At 48.5% G+C, this 20,481-nt stretch overlaps 5 protein-coding genes across 5 annotated transcripts; 2 read left to right on the top strand and 3 right to left on the bottom strand.

Moving 5' to 3' along the window:
• Positions 1-3,764: 3,764 nt before the first annotated feature.
• On the top strand, positions 3,765-5,821 carry GGI43DRAFT_330779 (NACHT domain-containing protein). The gene is made up of 2 exons (XM_083201966.1): positions 3,765-5,476; positions 5,535-5,821. Exons 1-2 carry the CDS (start codon positions 3,863-3,865, stop codon positions 5,553-5,555), a joined length of 1,635 nt encoding a protein of 544 aa, XP_083062087.1. The 5' UTR covers positions 3,765-3,862; the 3' UTR covers positions 5,556-5,821.
• A 2,388-nt stretch (positions 5,822-8,209) lies between these two features.
• Positions 8,210-10,565, bottom strand: GGI43DRAFT_401043 (ssDNA-dependent ATPase MGS1). Its single transcript, XM_083205522.1, has one exon. It carries the CDS (start codon positions 10,239-10,241, stop codon positions 8,568-8,570), a length of 1,674 nt encoding a protein of 557 aa, XP_083062086.1. The 5' UTR covers positions 10,242-10,565; the 3' UTR covers positions 8,210-8,567.
• Positions 10,566-10,836: 271 nt separating this feature from the next.
• Positions 10,837-11,957, bottom strand: GGI43DRAFT_382312 (Tautomerase/MIF superfamily; the record flags this gene model as incomplete). The annotated part of the gene is made up of 3 exons (XM_083203232.1): positions 10,837-11,064; positions 11,125-11,523; positions 11,634-11,957. The coding sequence occupies 3 exons, from the start codon at positions 11,955-11,957 to the stop codon at positions 10,837-10,839; spliced, it is 951 nt and encodes a 316-aa protein (XP_083062085.1).
• Positions 11,958-12,697: 740 nt separating this feature from the next.
• On the bottom strand, positions 12,698-13,575 carry GGI43DRAFT_330431 (uncharacterized protein). The gene is made up of 2 exons (XM_083201964.1): positions 13,146-13,575; positions 12,698-13,084 (listed from the first exon to the last, which is right to left on the bottom strand). The coding sequence occupies exons 1-2, from the start codon at positions 13,482-13,484 to the stop codon at positions 12,779-12,781; spliced, it is 645 nt and encodes a 214-aa protein (XP_083062084.1). The 5' UTR covers positions 13,485-13,575; the 3' UTR covers positions 12,698-12,778.
• A 2,375-nt stretch (positions 13,576-15,950) lies between these two features.
• Positions 15,951-17,432, top strand: GGI43DRAFT_401039 (uncharacterized protein). The gene is made up of 2 exons (XM_083205521.1): positions 15,951-16,778; positions 16,839-17,432. The coding sequence occupies exon 1, from the start codon at positions 16,430-16,432 to the stop codon at positions 16,694-16,696; it is 267 nt and encodes an 88-aa protein (XP_083062083.1). The 5' UTR covers positions 15,951-16,429; the 3' UTR covers positions 16,697-16,778; positions 16,839-17,432.
• The last annotated feature ends 3,049 nt before the right edge of the window (positions 17,433-20,481 follow it).

The following is a 20,481-nucleotide window of genomic DNA, read 5'->3' as shown; positions in this document are numbered from 1 at the left end:
GGGTAAGAAGGGAAGTGCGAGGAAGATAGATAATCCGAGTGTGACCTGGATAGATAGGATATAAAGAAAACCGGGCTCTCTTTACTAGATAGGAAAAACAACACACGTTCTTTACATAAAATGACCCCTAGCTATTGCCGCGGCCACGTTCCTGTGCGAGCAGGCCGGCAGCAGCTAGATCAAATGGTTCCGTAGCGTGTTCTCGCTCTGTGGTCTTAATAGCGGTACGACAAACTAGGTTTTCGTTGTTGTGTTTATATGAGTGTGAGCTAGTTCAAAGGTGCGTTTCCTATTTGTCGACAAAATGCCAGTTCCAATGTCTGAGTAGTATTAATAGCTCCTTGCAAAGATATCTTTGACTTCTTCTGAGTAATAGTGGAGAGCTTTCCTATTTGATGCCAAGGTTTTGTGTGTTTGACCGTTGATTTTGATCTTGCTGTCTGAGAGTTGAGTGTGCGAACTGTATCTTGAACTTTATTGTTATTGAGTGATCTAGGAGATCTGGCTTTGGTTGAACCTTGTAGCTATATAAGCTTTGGATATCTTATCTACCTAGTCATTAAACTGAGGGCTAAGTATAGCCCTTTCTACACCGGCCTTTGTGGACTATTTGAACCTATTTGACTGTATTTATAAATAAAATCTACACATATATCATATACTATCCTAGATTGCAAATCTGTAAAACTATATTATAATGTGAAAGAATAGAAGTATAAACCTTAGTAGACCATCGAGGAAATATAGGAAATTACTACGTTATCACTTTTATTAAAAAAAAACCCCCATCCAAATTAATTACTAATTTTCCAAGGTCTCCCCGCCCCCAACCCACCCTGGAGCTCCCTTTGGGCCCTCGCTTGGTAAGTAACACAATCCTCTCCAGTCAGGGTACGGCTCGACCAGGTACGCCTAAGGTAGGCGGCACGGATCGCCAACCTCGATCCGCGGCATCCAATCGTCAAGAGGATCGAAGCCAGGGGCCGTTACCGGTCCCGGCTACAAACCCTCGCGGACCTCGCCCCTAAGTGCAAGAGACCGCTTATCCTGTCACACCAGAAGAATTATGTGCTCGCCGGCCCGGACCTTCTCCCAGACGGAAGAGACAAGACAACCAAGACACACGCCAAGCACCGTGCCCAGATACCCCGCGACGAGATTATCTCGTACTCAGACGGGTCCCAGCTCGAAGGGAACACGGGTTGGGGAGCCATCACGTACTACAAGTCCACCCACAGGACCCTTCTGTGTCCCTGGACCAGGCCGAGGTCTTTGACGCTGAAATCACCGGTGCACTCGCGGCGGCGCAAATCACCGCGAGATTCCTCGAAACACAGCCCACCCCTACGGCCGCACACTATTTCCTGGATAACCAGGCGGTGGTGTCTGGCCTGCTAAAAACAATACCTGATCGCTCACAGGATAAATTCCTCGCGTTCAGGGGCTTCGCGAGAGAGGCCGCCAAGAAGGGATGCCAAACCTTCGTATCTTGGGTCTCTAAACACAAGAACGTTCAGGGAACTGAAGCAGCTGACGCCCTCACAAAAGAGGGCTTTAAGCTACACCCTCTCCCAGCTAAGCTGACCTTCACGCACCTGTTCCGAAGGAACAGGTGTCAGAGGCTTAGCGCTGCGAAGACTTGGTGGCACGACAATACACCAGATAGCTACCGCAGCTAAAAACTCCCCTGGCTAAATAGGCCCGGTAAACTTGACCTCCCCCGACCAACATTGCACCGACTGCTAGCCGAAAGATCAGGCCATGGAGACTTCCAGGACTATCACAATCGGTTCGATCACGACGCCCACCCAATATGCCTCTGCGGCCAACCCAAAAACCCAGGCCACATCTTTCACTGCGAGGAATCCGAAGGCTTCCTCTCAGAGAAGTCCCTCAAGGCAAATAACCCCCGATTCTTTTACCTAGGCTCTAATAGCTACACTGCTTTCAAGAAATTCCTGAAGGACGCACTCCCGTACAGAGGGCCGGCCCCAGCTAGCTCGGCCCGTGTCCAACTCCCGAGGAATAGACACATGGACCCACTATTGCCGGACCCGTAGCCGGAATCACCCAGCCACTGGAAGAGCCCGGCGACCAGCAACCCGCAACGCAGCCGGCGCTCTAACCCCCAGAGTAACACAGGGAAGCCAACTACGCAACACAGGGCCCGAGGGCACTGAGCAAGCCGCCACGTCTGGGCATACAGCGGCTCGCAACGCAACTTATGTAAGGCCACAGGGACCAAAACCCCCTGATGAACTGCTGCATGGCATACAAACTAACCCAACCTCGAATACAGGGCCCTAGGGCCCTAAGCCGGCCACCGAACTAAAGATTACAGGGCGCAAGTCCCTGCGCCGGGCGTTCAACCAACCTAGGGCCCCGAGCCCTGCAGCATCAACCATTGCGGCATCCGCTGCAGGTAGGTTTCCCCTGTTCCCCTAGGCCGAACCAGCCCGGGCCAGCTGCCTCGCATCTGCTCTTCCTCACAGGTCCTCCGGGCAACAGGGCAGCCTTGGCTGCCAGATTTGGGCTCGTGGTCCAGTTCCTATTTTCCGCAAAATTAATTTGTATGCAAAATCGGTCAAATCGACTCACGGCCATACAAAAAAATAACCAAACTAACCAGACGTTTCAATCATGGCTGAGGAGGAAAAGAGCTACCCTGCACTTACCCTGGAGCCTGAGACCTACCCTAGAGCCCCGGACTGCCCTAGTACCGGGGATCTTGACATTGATATCAACTTCATCGGGATTATCCCTATCTCTCATATTAGCTTTAAGATCCTGGTAAATAGCTCTTATATTTTTGTAATTAATCTTGTGGTGCTTACCAGATTTATTCTTTACACAATGGGGCCCTAGTTTGTAGTTTTTCTTTCTGCCGCGATGATGTTTGTAGATATGGTTCTAGAGGCCTTTCACAAGATTAAGCTGTGCCCTCTGCTCCTTACCCTGGGACTTTCTCTTTTAAGCTCCCTTTACCGCAGTAGACTCATTGGCGACTTCCTTGTAGAAAAACTCTATTAGTAGCATTATTTTCTTGCCTCCTTTGAACACATCTCCAACGCCCTCGAGATGTATATCTATTGCCTCCTAGTTAATGTTTTAGTTTGGGAGGGTCTGCTTGAGACCACGCCCGCGGGTCCTAACGACTGATAGCGTGATTTTCGTTGTATCGCATGTGTACTTATCTCCTAGGAAGTTATCTTTGTTTTGTAAAATGCCATCTAGCTACATTTGGGGGCCTTTCTTCTAAAGATCGTTTGGTGCAAGAACAAGACTAGCTATATCTCTTGTTTTCCACAATAAGCCTTGCTCGTTTGTTATCACGCTGGGAGACTTTCCAGTGGAAATCATAATAAATGCAGATAGGGTTGCTTTCATCATACCGCCTGTCCGCTTCCCAGTCACAGTCTCGTAGAAGAGGGAGTCCCGTGTCACTTTTTGCTTTTCGTCCGTCGGTTTTTTCATCAGCTGGGCTAGGGCTTAGGCTGCGAGCTGCAATATGGTTGGGAGTTCTATAATCAAGATCATGATCTTCGAGCCAGTAAAACCCATCATTTTCCATGGTTATTTTATGCAGTCACTAGCCTAGGGGGCGAGCATTTGACTGCACCCATTCCATTAAAATGCAAGGTATGTGATTACTACAGTAGGACCCCTGGTTTGTCTGCCGCCCGAATATGACATGTGACTTCTACCCAGATTTCTAACGCTGCCCGTTGGTCAGGCTGCAAAATCAAGATTTCTAGGCCGTATTCTTCTAACCCTGTAATTCCTTCCTGGTATCCTGTAGTCGACTGTGTCGCAGATTTGTTTCGCGTCGTAAGGTTTAGTCTCTTGGATCGTTTTAATCGCAATGGATCTACACAGGCGCGAGATTACCGGCAACCACTTTGGCAATAATAACACAATCTACCAAGGTGATGTTCATTACCACTCGCCCAACGATACAAAATGCCTCACGGAGTTACGTACAACCGACCCTCGCGACGATAAGTCTCGCATTGAGGCTACAAAGGGCGGCCTATTTAAAGATTCATACCGCTGGATCCTCCAGCATAATGATTTCCGACGGTGGCGCGACGACGAACGCAACCGACTTCTCTGGATCAAGGGCGATCCCGGCAAGGGCAAGACAATGTTGCTGTGCGGCATTGTGAATGAGTTAACTTCCGAAACGAGCCTAAAAGACCAGAAAGCCAACGCATTGTTATCCTACTTCTTCTGTCAGGCTACTGACGAGCGCATCAACAGCGCTACGGCCGTCTTACGAGGCCTTATCTACCTGGTTGTAGAGCAGCAGCCACTGCTCGTCTCCCACATACAAAAAAAATATAAGCATGGTGGAGAGGCGATTTTTAAAGATGTGAATGCATGGACTGCATTATCAGAAATCTTCTTAAATATTTTAGAGGATACAAGCCTGAAGCGGACATATATAATCATCGACGCACTTGACGAATGCGTCACTGACCTCCCAAAACTACTCGACTTTATTAATACAAAATCCGCCCTCTTTTCCCGCGTCAAGTGGATAGTGTCCAGTCGCAACTGGCCTGATATTGAAGAGCGTCTTAATTCTGCCACTCAGCAAATGAGGCTCTGTCTAGAGCTTAATGAAAAGTCTATCTCGGCAGCTGTTGATGCATATATTAAACACCAAGTCAAATGCCTAACACAGAAGAAGAAATATAATGCTATAACAAAAGATTCTGTTTACCATCACTTGTCTTTTAATTCTAATAATACCTTCCTCTGGGTCGCGTTGGTCTGCAAAGAACTTGATAACATTTCGGATTGGGAAGTCGAAGAAGCTTTACTATTGTTTCCCCCTGGTCTTGATGATCTCTATAAACGTATGATTGATCAGATTTGCAAGTCAAGGCGTGCTACACTCTATCTAAGGATACTGGCTGTCGTCTCGACTGTACACCGACCTATTTCGTTAAGCGAGCTAGAGACTTTGGTAGAAATGCCTTTTCTACCTTCTAGCAATGACAAAGCCCTAGAGGAGATAGTAGGTCGTTGTGGATCTTTTCTAACACTTCAAGGACGTACCATGTCTCTTGTTCACCAATCGGCTAAGGACTTTTTTCTTGGAAAGGATTGTGATAAAATCTTTCCTTCTGGACAAGAAGAGGTGCATTATAGCATCTTCTCTCGATCGCTGCAAGCCCTGTCTACACTACAACACGATATCTACGGTCTAGGAGCCCCTGGATATCACATCGACCAGGTCCAGCCAATTGACCCAGATCCGCTAGCCGCAGTACGGTACTCATCCATCTACTGGATTGATCACTTCCGCGACAGTAGCCCTGGCGAGAACGCAAAGGATGACCTGCAAAAAGACGGTTTAATTGATCACTTCCTGCATCATCATTTTCTCCACTGGCTGGAGGCTTTAAGTCTTCTACAAAGCATTTCAAAAGGCATTGTTTCAATAGCAGCGCTTAAAGATTTGTTTAGAGTTAGTTTATATTTAACTAAATTAATCTCTAATATAGGCTAACTTAAGCAGGAACAAGCACCTGATAGCCAAGTATTAGGTTTAGTGCAAGACGCTTGGCGATTTATGGCTCGAAATAGTTGGGTAATTGAGCATACGCCACTTCAAGTATACGTGTCTGCGCTTATATTTAGCCCTCTGCAAAGTCAAATACGGGTGATATATAAAGATGAAGAGCCGTCATGGATACTATTAAAGCCAGCTATAGAAGCAGGCTGGGATGCCTGTCTGCAGACGTTAGGGGGCCATGATATCGCGGTAACATCAGTAGTCTTCTCACCTGACGGCCAGCGGCTCGCCTCAAGCTCATATGATAAGACAGTGAAAGTATGGGATGCAAATTCAGGCACCTGTCTGAAGACTTTAAATGGCCATGATGACGTGGTAACATCAGTGGTTTTTTCACCTGACGGCCAGCGGCTCGCCTCAAGCTCAAAGGATAAGACAGTGAAAATATGGGATGCAAACTCAGGCGCCTGTCTGCAAACTTTAAATGGCCATAATATCGCGGTAACATCAGTAGTCTTCTCACCTAACAATCAGCGGCTCGCCTCAAGCTCATATGATAAGACAGTGAAAATATGGGATATAAACTCAGGCGCCTGTTTACAGTCTTTAAGCGGCCATAATGGCGCGGTAGAATCAGTGGTTTTTTCACCTAATAGTCAGCAGCTTGCCTCAAGCTCATATGATAAGACAGTTAAAATATGGGATGCAAACTCAGGCACTTGTTTACAGTCTTTAAGAGGCCATGATGACGCGGTAATATCAGTGGTTTTCTCACCTGACGGCCAGCGGCTCGCCTCAAGCTCATATGATAAAACAGTGAAAGTATGGGATGCAAACTCAGGCGCCTGTCTGCAGACTTTAAATGGCCATGATGACATGGTAACATCAGTGGTTTTCTCTCCCGATGGCCAGCGGCTCGCCTCAAGCTCAAAGGATAAGACAGTGAAAGTATGGGATGCAAACTCAGGCGCCTGTCTGCAGACTTTAAATGGCCATGATGACACGGTAACATCAGTGGTCTTCTCACCTGACGGCCAGCGGCTTGCCTCAAGCTCACATAATATGACAGTGAAAGTATGGGATATAAATTTAAATACTTATTTCCAGACTTTAAATGGCCATGATGACACAATAACATCAGTGGTCTTCTCACCTGATGGCCAGCGGCTCGCCTCAAGCTCATATGATAAAACAGTGAAAATATGGGACACAAACTCAGGCGCTTATTTACAGACTTTAAAGGGCCATGATAAGACAGTAGTATCAGTGGTCTTCTCACCTGACGGCCAGCGGCTCGCCTCAAGCTCAAATGATGAGACAGTGAAAATATGGGATATAAACTCAGGCGCCTGTTTACAGTCTTTTAAAGGCCATAATAGAGAGGTAACATCAGTGGTTTTCTCTCCTGATGGCCAGCGGCTCGCCTCAAGCTCATGGGATAAGACAGTGAGAGTATGGGATAGCCAGCGGCTCGCCTCAAGCTCATGGAATATAATAGCGAGAGTATGGGATACAAACTCAGGCGCCTGTCTGAAGACTTTAAATGGCCATGATGACGCGGTAATATCAGTGGTTTTCTCACCTGACGGCCAGCGGCTCGCCTCAAGCTCATATGATAAGACAGTGAAAGTATGGGATGCAAACTTAGGCGCCTGTCTGCAGACTTTAAATGGTCATGATGACACGGTAACATCAGTGGTCTTCTCACCTGACAGCCAGCGGCTCGCCTCAAGCTCATGGGATAAGACAGTGAAAGTATGGGATGCAAACTCAGGCGCCTGTCTGCAGACTGTGTATAGTAGTAACACTATACAATACCTCGAATTCGATGCAACGGATAATTCGCGTCTTCTTACCAATGTTGGAGTCCTGAAAATAGATAACTCTATTATAAAGCTGCCAACTGAAGTATTATTACGACATACGAACCTTCATGACTATGGCATAAGCTCTGACACATGGATCACAAAAGATAATAAGCCTCTGATTTGGTTGCCTGTAGAGCATCGACCAACTGCATCAGCTCTGTTTGGAGCTACAGTTATTATCGGGGGTAGATCAGGTCGGGTATTAGTAATGCGGTTCTCTATAGACTAGACTAGTTGAGAATGAAATCAGTTCTATTTCCATTATCGCGACCAACACATAGCCACCGAGGAAGGCCGCATATAACAAGAGCTTATATGATGGACAAGTCGAATGAAGTCGGTTCTACTACAAGCTATTGCAAGGTTGCCTTACTATATTAAAAGGAATAGTGTGTTTGAGTTGAATTTGTGTGAGTTGTTGGATCTTTGATGTTATCCGTGTGCTTGAGAGTTTTTCTGTGAAGAAGGATTTCATCCATCTTCTAAGAAGGAACCATCGAGGGCATATGCCTGCAAGTGGCTTCCTTCTATTGGGCTCTTTTTGTTGGATTCCACATTGTTGTCACAGCGTTTGAGTCACCGGCGTGGAACTCTATCTCGGTGTGCGAAGCTGTATCTTGAACCTTATAAGCGATCCGGGCGATCTGACTTGGAGGACCCTGATGGCCAACCTGGCTGAACCTTTATAGCTATATTTGGATATATCCTATCCATCCAGTCATTGAACCGAGGGCTACGTACAGCCCTTTACTGCGCGGGCCTATGTGGCCTATTTGAACCTATACAACTGCATTCATAAATAAAATCTAGATATTAACTTGATTTGATAATGCTGTGATTCATTTATATCCTGTGATTGCCATGTATATCCGTTTTCCCCTTCCTTTATGCTATGTAGAACCGCTGTCTATGCCGTTATCGGTGGTATCATATACAAAAAATCTCTTGTAACAGAGAGTGTGAAAAGCTGCGCAGCATATAACAGTCTTTTGCTCCATGTCCAGCTTTTCCCCAATTGTAGTCGTGGTCGTAGTTTGTTTTCCCGTAGTAATACAATCCAAAATGAAGAAAGTCAAGCATCCAGCCTGACAATATGTCTTTCCAATCCCATTGCCTTTAGCTCAATTTTCTTGAGAAAACCCCAATCCCAAATGCTTTAAGCACCCCAAAAGCAATCATGATGGCATATCCTTCATCTCGTAATCATGATCAACTACCGTCCCCAAATCTCTTGCCTCTAGGAATGTCCGGCCTACCAGCTCATCTGGAAGATACTGTTGCCTTACTTTTCCATCCTTATAATTAGGCGGATACTTGTACTCTGCTCCGAATCCCAGGTCCCGCATTAATCTTGTTGGCGCGTTTCTCAGGTGCAGCGGAACTGGCAAGCTCGCCACACCGGGCTCTCGGAGGGCAGCAAAGGCATTGTTCAGACCCCGATATGCGCGGGTGCTCTTTGGTGCAAGACAGAGAGCAACAGCGCAGTGAGCTAGGGGTATTCGGGCTTCGGGCAGACCAATCTGCTGGGTTGCCGTATAAGTGGCTGTGGCGAGGGGCAGGAGGGTGTTGTCTGCTAAGCCGACATCTTCCGAGGCGATGACGACCATGCGGCGGGCAATGAATAGGGGATCTTCGCCAGACTGAATCATACGTGCGAGGTAGTATAGGGCAGCGTCCGGGTCGTTTCCTCGGACAGACTTGTGGAAGGCGGAGATGGTGTCGTAGTGTTGGTCGCCAGCGCGATCGTAGACGAGGGTTTTGGTGAGGGACTGTTTCATGGTTTCTTGCGTCATGCCCTCACGGAGGGTGAGTGATAGAGCAAGTTCGAGGAGATTGAGAGCTGTGCGGGCATCACCGTCACTGAAACGGGCAAGATAGCTCATCATCTCGTCGTCGATGAGGGGTGAAGGGGGGTAAACCGACTCCTCCACCCGACGAGCCCGCCTCAGGATATCAACAATGTCCTCCGTGCCGAGAGATTTTAGTGTAAATGTTCGGCATCGAGAGAGTAGCGCATTGGCGACTTTGAAGGATGGGTTCTCGGTCGTGGCACCGACGAGCGTAATGGTTCCTGCTTCGACTGGCCGCAGAAAGACGTCTTGCTGGGCCTTGTTGAACCGGTGGATTTCGTCACAAAAGATAATTGTCTTGCGACCCGTGAGCTGCAGATCGTTGGCAGCTTCTTGGAACAGCTTCTTGCATTCCTGCACACCCGAGCTGGTGGCGTTGAGCTCGATGAAGCGGCTCCCCACCATCTGGGCAATACACCTCGCAATTGTGGTCTTGCCTGTTCCAGAAGCTCCCCAGAGTATCATTGACGGTACGCGGTCCGATTCGATGAGTGATCGCAAGACGCCGTTGGGTCCGACGAGCTCCTGTCCACATACTTCATCCAGCGTCTTTGGCCGCATTCTCTCGGCGAGGGGAGCTGCTCGATGTGTCTTGGTCTTCTTTATTACTCGCCCGTCGCCATCTGCCCCATTTGCTGGCGCCCCATTTGCATCTCCATTTAGTGGTGCCGCATCTTCCATCTTCTTATCTTCCTGTGGCCCCTCATCAAACGCCCTCTTCTTGCCGGCCAGCGGCGGGAATGTGACGTTGCTTATGGGCGTTTGGGCTCTAAGGTCGGAATTCTGCCGTTTCGGTGTGGGTGTGAAGAAACTTGAAGCACTGCGCTTCTGTGACTGCGAGGCAGGGATTGTCGCGCCATTTTGAGTGGATGGCTGAGGTGGAGGTGGTTGTATCGGGGTGGTTTGATCAAAGATCAAGGTTGTGCAGCCGGAATCGATGTGGTCGTTGATATCGGTTGGCTTGACGGGCTTGTTGCAGATTGGGCAGGCGACTGCCATGGCCGGAGGAAGAAGCACGAAAGAGAAGAAGAGAAGAAATTCTTATTCAAGAAGAAAGAAAGCAAAAGTTTATATAAACAAGACAAGAATTGGGCATGTAGCAGCTTCAAGCTAGACTTCGCCAATGGATGAGATTGTGGTTTAAAGTTGGAGGTTCGAATTGGCCGGTGCGGTGTGTACAGAGCACCTACAGCCAAGCTTTGGTGGTCGCGAGCCCAGGTTAGTCAGCTCCACTGCTTAAAGGAACGCGTCGGCACGCGACCCGGACTAATGATATGTCTAGGCCAAGTTTAAACAGATCTAAACAATGTTCTTATATCAGAGTCTCTATAGCAAGATGGATGAGATGCATAAATAACTAACATCTATGAATCAGCCAATGCGGCAGAGATTTCTTAAAGTGGGCTGTAAGCGAGACGAATGAAATCAGTTCAACGTCCAACATCACATCATGCTCATGCACTCATGCAAGATGACTGTCATCCAGCATTATTGGTAGAAAACTATTGCTTATTCCAGTATTTATAATTGAATGCGTATCTTTCTTTTCTTTTCTTCCTCTTTAATTTATACACCGTTTGCATCATTAATACTCTCAGGATACCGAGGGCTCCTCGTCTTCAGCCTTTGTTGTCCTAAATAGCGTATGGATGATGCTCTTCTTCTTTTTAACTACTTTGACATTTTCTTCTCCATCAGGCTTATCGGTAGATTCTATGCGAGCAGCTGAATTTCCAGCGGCTTCTGTTTCATGTTTTGAAGGAGTTGGAGGTTGTGTACTCGGGGGCGTAATGTTCGCTGGAGACCTTCGCAACGATAGTGACTGTTTCTAATTAGCAAAATAACGATACATAGGTATGCACAGAGATGGCATAACAATTACCTTTAATATCCGCCTCTCATGGGATTTATTCCCTTCCCCTTCACTCGCAATCTCTCTATCCTTCGCCACAGCATCTGAAATCCTGCCGGCGACTGTTTTGCTTCCCCAAGCGAGACACTCTTCTGCAACAGGAATAAAACGCACCACCCCTCTAGAAGGGGGAACACGAAGGATGGCTTCCATGTGTTTCTGCAAGACTGCGGTGTTGCGCTTATTGGTGACGGGCTGGATTTCGGAGGGGAGAGCCGTAATGGTGAGGATGTAGGCGGGATGAGATGAACCGCCAAAGAAGAGACATTGGCTGTGGAGGAGGGAGGCAACAGTGGAAGAAGGATAGCGATTGTATCTTGCGGCGAGTTGGTGAGAGAAGGTAACGAGAAAGTGTTGCTCGTCTTCAACCTAGGGTCATGGCTCAATTAGAAGCCATTACAAGGTCAGAGTGATGAAAGTAATGCACTTGCCGTAACATTTGTTTTCACTTCAGCATAAACTAGCGCTTCTCTGCGTACGGCTTCCACAGCTAAATTTCTTCCAGATCGTTCATAAAGAGCATCATGAAAGTACTGGCTTCGTTTCTCAGCCTGGCGCTCTTTTTCACCATGCGGAGTGGAAGGCACCGTTTTAGCAACAGGCCTGGAGGCTTCGTCTGGGGACATGCTATGATGAAGCCTAGAATCGCCTTCCAAGACAGTCTCTAAGCTGGATATCTTGGTTTTAGTCTTGAGTTTTCTCTCTGGAGTGGTCGATGATGGCGCTGCTGCTGCTGTATCATGGGGTGGCTTCGTGATTCTAAGGACTGGGGTTCTGGGAGATGGAAATGATTGTTGATCCATTACGGGAGGATAGTAGCAATAATAGGCCTAGAGAAATTTCGCCTTTTCTTTGACGTGGGTCGTAGATGGTGTTGATGCTAATGCTGATGCTAAGGTGAGACTTTTCTAGTTACTTTCGGAACTTTGAGTCGTCAGATATGAGTGCATATGTGAATGCACACTCTATCTGAGTAAGTTTGGAAGAGGTATTCATTAAACTGCGTTGAATAGCCCAGAATGAAGATGCTGTTCATTTGCGAGGGAATGTCAACACAAACTGACAAAAGTCTCACGCGCAGCCATCTGGCAGGAGAGATTGCTACATGTACCATCCGCGCAGCTTCCACATCCACCACTCGATTTTGTTTCACATCTCGCACCCGCATCCTCTCAGTTTTTTTTTTTTTTTTTACTTTAATGAAAATAAAATTGTCACGCAGTCGCTCTAGTAAATGGGTTGCAAGTAGCCTACAGAAACACGGGCGGATGCTTGCAACCTCAGCGAAAGTATCAAGAGGCAGTCAACAGTTTATGAGTACATTGAGCCGTAGAATCATGATTCATATTCTTCAAGAATTTGGTAAGATTATATATCTAAACTGTCCTGTATGTGTATACTATTACGCAGCATATACATTCAGCATAGTGCTACACATGTTGCACATGTTGCACCAGAAATAAAAAATAATTAATACATCTAACTGAAAAGCGTGTAGCTCAATCCTTGTGTACATCGGAAGAGCACGACACTGTCCCAATAAGCCACCCTTTTTACAGGACAGCTGTCTTCAACCCTCATATGTTCTCTCTTTTGTCGCAGGTTCTGGCATAGTCCGTATAAATCACGCCCTTGTGGCCTTTCGCTCCAGGATGGCCTGGTAACCAGCCATTCCCAGAATAGCAGCCTCAATTGGAACAAGCAACACAGAGAGTATGACACCAGCTTGGCTTTGTTTGCACAGAGCACCAAAGTGCGGCTGGGCGGTCGTGGGTACATCGGTCCAGCGGCATGTCCAGCTCTGAAGGCTGTCTACTGTGGACGAGGTGTTGACGGCGTAAAAGACAGACATGGCGACGAGAGAAGCAGTGAAGCCAATAGCAGGGGCGGCAATGCTGGCAATTGCGTGGGGTCCAGTTAAGTTGCGGAGCTGTATTTCGATAATATCAGTAAATGAAAGCCAAATTTGATTTGCGTCGCTAAATACTTACAGCTTGAACCTTGCTAAAGAAGAGTGACACAACATTGGCCACGGTAACAAGCACTCCGCCAGCAATCAATGCGGCTGTGGGACGCAGATCAAACTGAGCCGGCCATAATGAGAGGTAGAATTCAGCGGGGAGATAAGTCTCGTGGTAGACAAGCAGTCCATTAGCCGAAACACCCAGGATAGTGATGCCGGCCGCCAGGGCCAGGATCGTCAGGGCGACTCGAGAATTGTGAACAATGCTGAGGAGGCGGTGCTTGGGCTGCAGCTGGGAGTGTCGCTCGGAGCCTTGAGCTTCGACTTCAAAGTCAGAAGAGGACAGTTCGTTTTTCAGGCTGGACATTTTGAATGAGAGAAATGTGAGACGTTGGGGGTATCTTTTTGGACGAATAAACAGAAGACAGTGACTGAAAAGGGAAAATGAAAGACAGCACAGAGGAAAAAAGAAAAAGAGAAAAAAAGTAGAGAAAGGAAAAGGGCAATTTGTTTGGTCAAGACTTGCTTAGCACGAAACAAACATGATGAAATGCTGGGGGAAACACTGCATAGATGTAGATTTCGGCGAGATCATCTCCCGGCGCTTCGAGAATCTCAGATCCATCACGGCGTTGGGCCTCAACCAATGACCTGCATCAAGCTCCACGCCGGAGATGGAGATGCATCTTGTAGCCGCGCTGATATCTGCCGTCTGGACATTCTGTCGCCAATAAAAAGCGAGAGGAGCAAAAGGATGCCGCGTGCCCAGTAGATTGAGTAAGTAGGGAAAGATAATAATCTGGGGTCACATTCTAGAGGGTTGTTTTCCTGCAGTTGTTTCTTAGACACGGCGCTTGGGTGAAGTGCCGGACCAATGAGAGGCGCGGAGAGTGTGCCGGAAATAGAAACTAGATGTGTTTTGGGAGACGAACAGGCACACGGCGGTTAAGAGGTGCATGAAATTGTTTTGAGTTACATTAAATGGATTATTACGGTTAAACACGCAGCATTAGCTTTGTGCTTGAATAATAATAGAATCTTTTTTTCTCCGATTTTATCAAGGCTGGAGCACACAGTAAATAAGGCTTTTGGAGATGCAGACTTAGGATGGAATAAGATGGAGTACAACCGAGATGGAGGCTTCATTGTCGCGCGCTAAATGGCGTCCACAGTATCTGCAAGGCACGGCACCCATAAGCTCTTGGGACATTGTGCAAGTGAAGGCTAGCTCTTGACGATCCCATTGTATTACTCTTGGTTGATTTCCAATTGCCAACACTACTTGACATCAAGCGCAGAAGCCGGTGTTTGATGCTGCTCTTGGCATTGGCACCTCCGCGATATCTGCCGGCGCAGGCAGTAGACGTATAATGGGACTGCATTGCAATGCAATTACACCACGGAGAATTACCTCTGGAGACATATTTTAGCACTTGGTACAATATGGAATATTAGGCATTTCTAGCATCACCAGAGCGCCGCTAAAGCAACAAGCGCAGTGGAGAGAAAACGGTGAGGATGGGATTTGCATTTCCAGCATCGGAAAGTGAACGAGAGACCGTGCTCTCTCATTCTCCTCTTCTCGAACTGGGCGGACCGACCCGCAGAGCAAATCAAACGGCGGCCCCGTTGCGTCGTTCAGCTTTGGCTTCTTCTTCGTCTCTTATCTTCCACTAACACCTCCTTCGCTCGCCCGTGCTGTATAAACTACACTCGCCGGCTACATCCTACGGCCTTATCCCCGTCTTATACCAGCAGTGCGACTGTACAATAGGCGCAAAAGAAGGCTGCTCCCCATTTTAAGCGCATCGCAGCAGCAGCCAGTAGCATTTCCAAACGCCGTCCCCACCAACTTGTTCAGCTGCCATCAAAACGCTTGGTGCGGGGCCTAAGAAAATTATCGTCTCTCCTTGGCTTAGGCTGCGGATGGAATGTCATTTTGCTGGACAGGGGGGGGCGTGCGTGTGCAGGGCCATTGACTGAATGGGAAAGGGAAAAAAGGCTGAGGAGATTTCCCTCGTCGCCTATTCAAGGTTCAAGGAACAAGCTTCTATTTGGGATACGAGCAGACGAATCTCAGCCTAACATATGGAACACTCTCGCTCGGTATTTGTGAGATGTCATGTTGGAGAACAGCCGTACGTATGGTGTGCTTGTTGTATTCGAGCAGGGGTTGCTGCAGCCCAGCCGCTCAAGATAGAGGAGCTCGAGTCACGAGGATTATGAGCTGAACTGGACGTTGTTTATGCAACATCGGTGGGATGGAGTCGATTGCATTTTTAGAGCGTTGCTACTGTCAGCCCTGGAGGATCTCGGAGCTGAAGGTCGAAAGAAGAGGGCAGCGAGAAATATGTGCTGAGTCGGCAATGAGCACTGGAGAGAAGGGCAGAGAATGACTCGTTAGGTGACGGTAGGTGAAAGAAATAGGCCCGAGAAGAAGAAGAATAGAAGAAAAGTAGGGAGAACAAAGGGGAAAGCCGGTGGTTGATAAACCCATTTGGTATAAGCGCCGGCATGTGTATTGTCTTTCTCTAGGGTAAGTGTAGACCAGACTCCATCCATACGTGTATATACACGCTTATGACGATATATACTTGCAATACCGCTCATGTTTCCATGAATACTACGCCTATGACGAAGTTTGAATCTGATGGAGCAGTGTCCGTAAATAGCACTTCGTAGTTGATGCAGTCTGGGAATGGCACTACGGAATACATCCCGCTCTCCCAGCTCAGCCCACCACACCTTATCCCACACTCTATCCCACACACAAGAGGAAAACTTCCGCCAGTGGGACACCCAATATATGAGCTGCTCACTCTAAAAAAAAATAAAAAATAAAAAATAAAAAATAAAATAAAATAAAGAAAGAGACAGGGATTCATCTCCCGCATTGCCAATGCTCTCTGGCATCCCCGGGACAAGCCTAACATGCATCCGAACAAGCGAGTGAAATAATGTCCGTCGTGGCCTCGGGGACATAAGAAAACGATACGTATTATACGCCCGGATAAGGCAGGTTAGTATGTCGTGTATATGCTTGTAAGTTTGTAAGTCGTAGCGTAATATACATGCTTCGTGCGTACGTACTGCCACCGTTCTATCGTCCATGGCTCCCCTGTTTACAGCACTGAGGCTGAGGAAAATAAATGAATACGGCTGCAACGTGACCGTCAAAACGTCATCCTCTGCTTACACATTTACAGGGCATGAGCTGTAGAGATTGATCATCGCAGATGGATAACCGCACGCATCCTTCTGTCTGGGGTCCATATTGATTGATCCCATGCCGCTGCTGTGCAACACACTGCAATGCACCAAGGGCAGCTCCAAGGTAACCTTGCTCCGCAGTGTCATTCTTCTTTTCTTTTGTCTATCTTGCTTTCCCAGCCTTTTGTCACGTTTACTGCTGCAGTAGTATTCCCATCTATCTCGAGAGATGGATCGTCGAAAGCGGATCCGCTAAAGATCCTTGTTCAGCTGGGACTAGCAAAGGGGAGACGTGCTAATGCAATGGATGTTCGGCGACTATGTAAATGGACCCCGAAATCTAAACTGCTTTGGCACCCACGATGCTGATTAGCACTGCATGCCGTACATGCATACATATCTCTCGCCATTTTGAGTTTGAGACTGGCATCTCGGGGCAAGGAATTCAAAACTATTGGTCTTAGAACGCACTGCTACATGTACTTGGTGCTGCTACTGCCATGCCACTTACCGATGTTTGTCTCTGCTGGTACTGCTAGTCTAGTATATACGTGAATGTTTCAACGCTTGTCGCATCACAAAAGTGCGCCGACGCGGCTCTCGCCCGTATATGGCACGAGCAATTCAGTGAACAGTTACTCTTTTCCCAGTTCGCTGCCCTCCGACAGCGCTAAACCGCAAGCTGCTCAGTGTCGCGGTGTCTCAGTTCTCGGGACCTACCGCCGCCTTCTAGCCAGGGAGTCCACCGTTGGTGATCGTCGTCGTTGAGGCGGTTTTGGACCTAGCAGCAGCGAGCAGGCGAGCAAGCAAGCAGCAGAGCCCATCGGACTTTGGCGAGCTGCCTGGAGGCATCGTAGCGGCCGACTATGGATCGATGGATACTGTCATTTGTGACACTGGGCATCTTGCCTGGTAGATGGCATCGAAAGTGATCGATCGGCTGCACACGCATGCTGCCTGATACTGGCATGTACAAGTATGCGTGATTGACACTTGACGAGCAATGCTAACCAGATTGAGAGAGCTCTCAACGCCAAGGTCGTATCGTCGGGTCTTGCTACAGCGAGCTGTGCTTGACGGCGCCGCAGAGACTTGCACTCTATAGATATAGCTCCTGAATGATTCTAGGCACTTGTACGACTAGCAGCAGGTATTGCTAGTCGTCGTATGGGGCACAGCATCAGGGACTCACCCCGGAGTGTGAAAAGTTTCCGGGCCTCTTGGCGCGCAGCAGCGACATCCTATCTAGGGCTGGTCGCCTTTGCTCTCCTTATTGAGCAATTGGCGGCCGGCAGTGCTTGATTCGTCGTTTGACATATGCATCCTATACGCCATGGTGCAGCCGCTTGGCTTACTGGCCTTGTTTCCCAACCCAATTTCAGCCCTCAGCTGCCATGGGCTCTCCTCGACATGATGTGAAAAACGAACAGCTAGGCGTTTGACTTCCAGCTCGAGTCAGGGCGGTGCGGCATCGTTCACCACTCACCAGGGGCCGCTGGGTAGCACAACGGCGCGCAGGTGAACTAGGATGGGCGGCAAGCGAATAAGAAGCCAAAGATGCACAGAGCAGAGCAGGCTCTTTTCTCCCCGTCATTCCATGCAACGGGTTTCGTCTAGGCCCTCAGCCCTGTTCGCAGTGGCTGCGAGCACTGGAAGCCTTTGGCGTTTGCCGAATGTCTCACCTGTGATGTATACGAGCAGCGCTGCTCTGTCGATACAGATCAGTGGACCATGCCATGCACGTACTTGACACACTCGATATCGTGACAGAAAAACGCCACCTGCGGGGACATCAAGGTGTCTAGAGCCTGATGAGACAGCCATGGCCGCTGTTGGCAATTTGATTCGTATTGCCTCTTGCGTGCCAAAGGCTCTGCCCACGAGGTCACACACGGGCCTTGACCCGGAATGCTCGCCCCCGGTCTTCTCTGCGTGCTACTGCTTCATAGTACATAGGGTTAGCACGTAGTATTACTGCGGTAATCTACTCGAAATTGCTAGGTTTGCTGGACACCCGCGACGGGCCATGGATTTCAAACTCCGCGGGCATAAACATCTGTTCCGTCAAAGACCTCGATCCGCATATCAAGATACAAGATACTATCTAGATCCACTGGCCATACAGGCTCTTCTGGAGGATCGGCCGAGTGCATTGCTTCGCTGCTCGCCCCTTCGTGCTCCCGCCCGTAGGCTAAACGGACGGCTAGGTCCTATTCATTATAGCTGTTGCAGGGGTCGCCAACTCTTGGGCCGTCCGTCAGATCCACTGGACAGGGCTCGAGGTAATTTTGCACAGCGAGCATCAACGCCATGGGGGTCCCCTGGAAGAGACAAGCTTCCCTCCCTGAACCCCCCCCCGGCGTCCATCTTGTTCCTTTTTCGCTCTCATCCTTCGTTTCTTCGTACCTGGCGAAAACAAATTGGCTTCAAATCGCTTAACACATCCAACAAAGTCTGCTTGTAGCACTTGTCCCTGTATAATACCCAGTAAATATACGGGCAGTGCCTATTTGCATACTACTACGGAGGATATGATATCCCTGGTATATCAAGTGCAGTGGACCTCCCAGGCTACGTAAGTGGCTGTGGTGATGGCTTGGACGAGCTGTAATGCCAGTTCGAGATGGATACTGTATGAGCACGTTCTCTCATAGACGGGAGCTCTCTCTTTGCCTCTCCCGCTCACCAAGACGAGCAATTGATGGTATATTCCCATTGTTGTACTAGACCCATAGTTTTGTTTTACCAGTTGGGTAGTATTTGTTTACTCAACTCATGAGCAGCTCCATACTTGTACAACCAACGACAGCCTCATTCTACACAACTTGAAGCTCTTCGTCCAGTAGCATCTCTCCTTTGACAGGTCTCAAAGAGCCTTTCTAGATTTGGGCACTGCATTCGTCCCCTGCCTGCATACCGCCACAGTACGCCTTGCCTCATTTTACCTGGCCATGTCTTGGATTTTTTTCTGTTTTTTTCTTTTTCTTTTTCTCGCCCTTTTTGCTGGACCAGTCCGCCATGCCTGATCCAGGGTCGCCTTTCAGCCCGCCTAAGACCCCTCCCCACTGCCCTCGACTAGGGCCCTCTTGGGGAAGAGACCGGAGAGACGCTTTGGCGTCCTGGAAGGGGTGGGAAAGACAAAAAATTGCCACCACTTTTCTCGATGGGCTCTCGCCAAATCCGATTCCACCGCCCTGGGCCTGCCACGGCGATCGAGGGCTGGGCTGCCAATTTCACAAACTCCCATCATCCCGATGGCACAAAGCACACGCCCCCCTCCCTCTCGTCTCTCCTTACGGGGGTATATGCTAGATACTACTGTAGGTGCATGTGGGCAAGAAGGCTACTAAGGATACTACTGTCTACTACTGTCTACTACCGCTACGACGTACCACTCCTACGGAGAGCTAGCATGTATAATGCTTGTAATTGTATACTAGCACCGCCATGAAATTGTGTCTAATATAACGCGGAGAGCATACTGCATCGCATCTGACTTGGGCAATACGCAGCTACCTCCCAGGTACCCACCGCCCGCGGCCCCCATGTTCCCCGTAATCCCATCCGGTCGGACTGATGCAATAGCTGTCCATCCTCGGTATGCAGCCCGGGGCTGTGGGCAAAAGAGCCCTGCTCTGCTTGGCCGGAAGAGACGAGATCCGAGAAGGCGCCAAGAGATGGACGGCCAGAAACGAGAGAGAGAAGAGAAGAGGGGGAAGAGAGAAAATACTACTACTTCCTTGCTGTGTTCCTTACAAAGCAGCCACATATGTAGCGTGCGTAATGAAGGACAACAGCCGCGGATGACGAAGGTGGATACATGGGTATTTGGTCTTTGGCGTACAAGTAAACAACCTTGCAGCGATCAAGTCTTGCGGCGGTACGGAGTACTGGCTGCTTGTACTTTTATCAACAAACTTTCTCTCGTCATTCCCCTTCTTTTCCCTTTTCGCTTGTTCTCGCAAAGATCCAGAACATTATTTATTACAACGCCTCAATCCCCTTCTGATTCTAGTGAAATCCAATATCACGATAGAGCCCATCATCCTGCTACCTGCCGTTATATCAAAGCGATACATCCGGCAATACTTGGCTTGTCTTCCTTAGACTAAGCCAACACGTTCTCTCCAGGTCCAGAGCCTCCTCTCCTCTTC

Source organism: Trichoderma evansii (assembly GCF_050947405.1).
Source record: "Trichoderma evansii strain SZMC 28006 chromosome Unknown GGI43scaffold_6, whole genome shotgun sequence".
Lineage (NCBI taxonomy): Eukaryota > Fungi > Ascomycota > Sordariomycetes > Hypocreales > Hypocreaceae > Trichoderma > Trichoderma evansii.
This window is presented reverse-complemented; position numbering and strand designations above follow the sequence as displayed.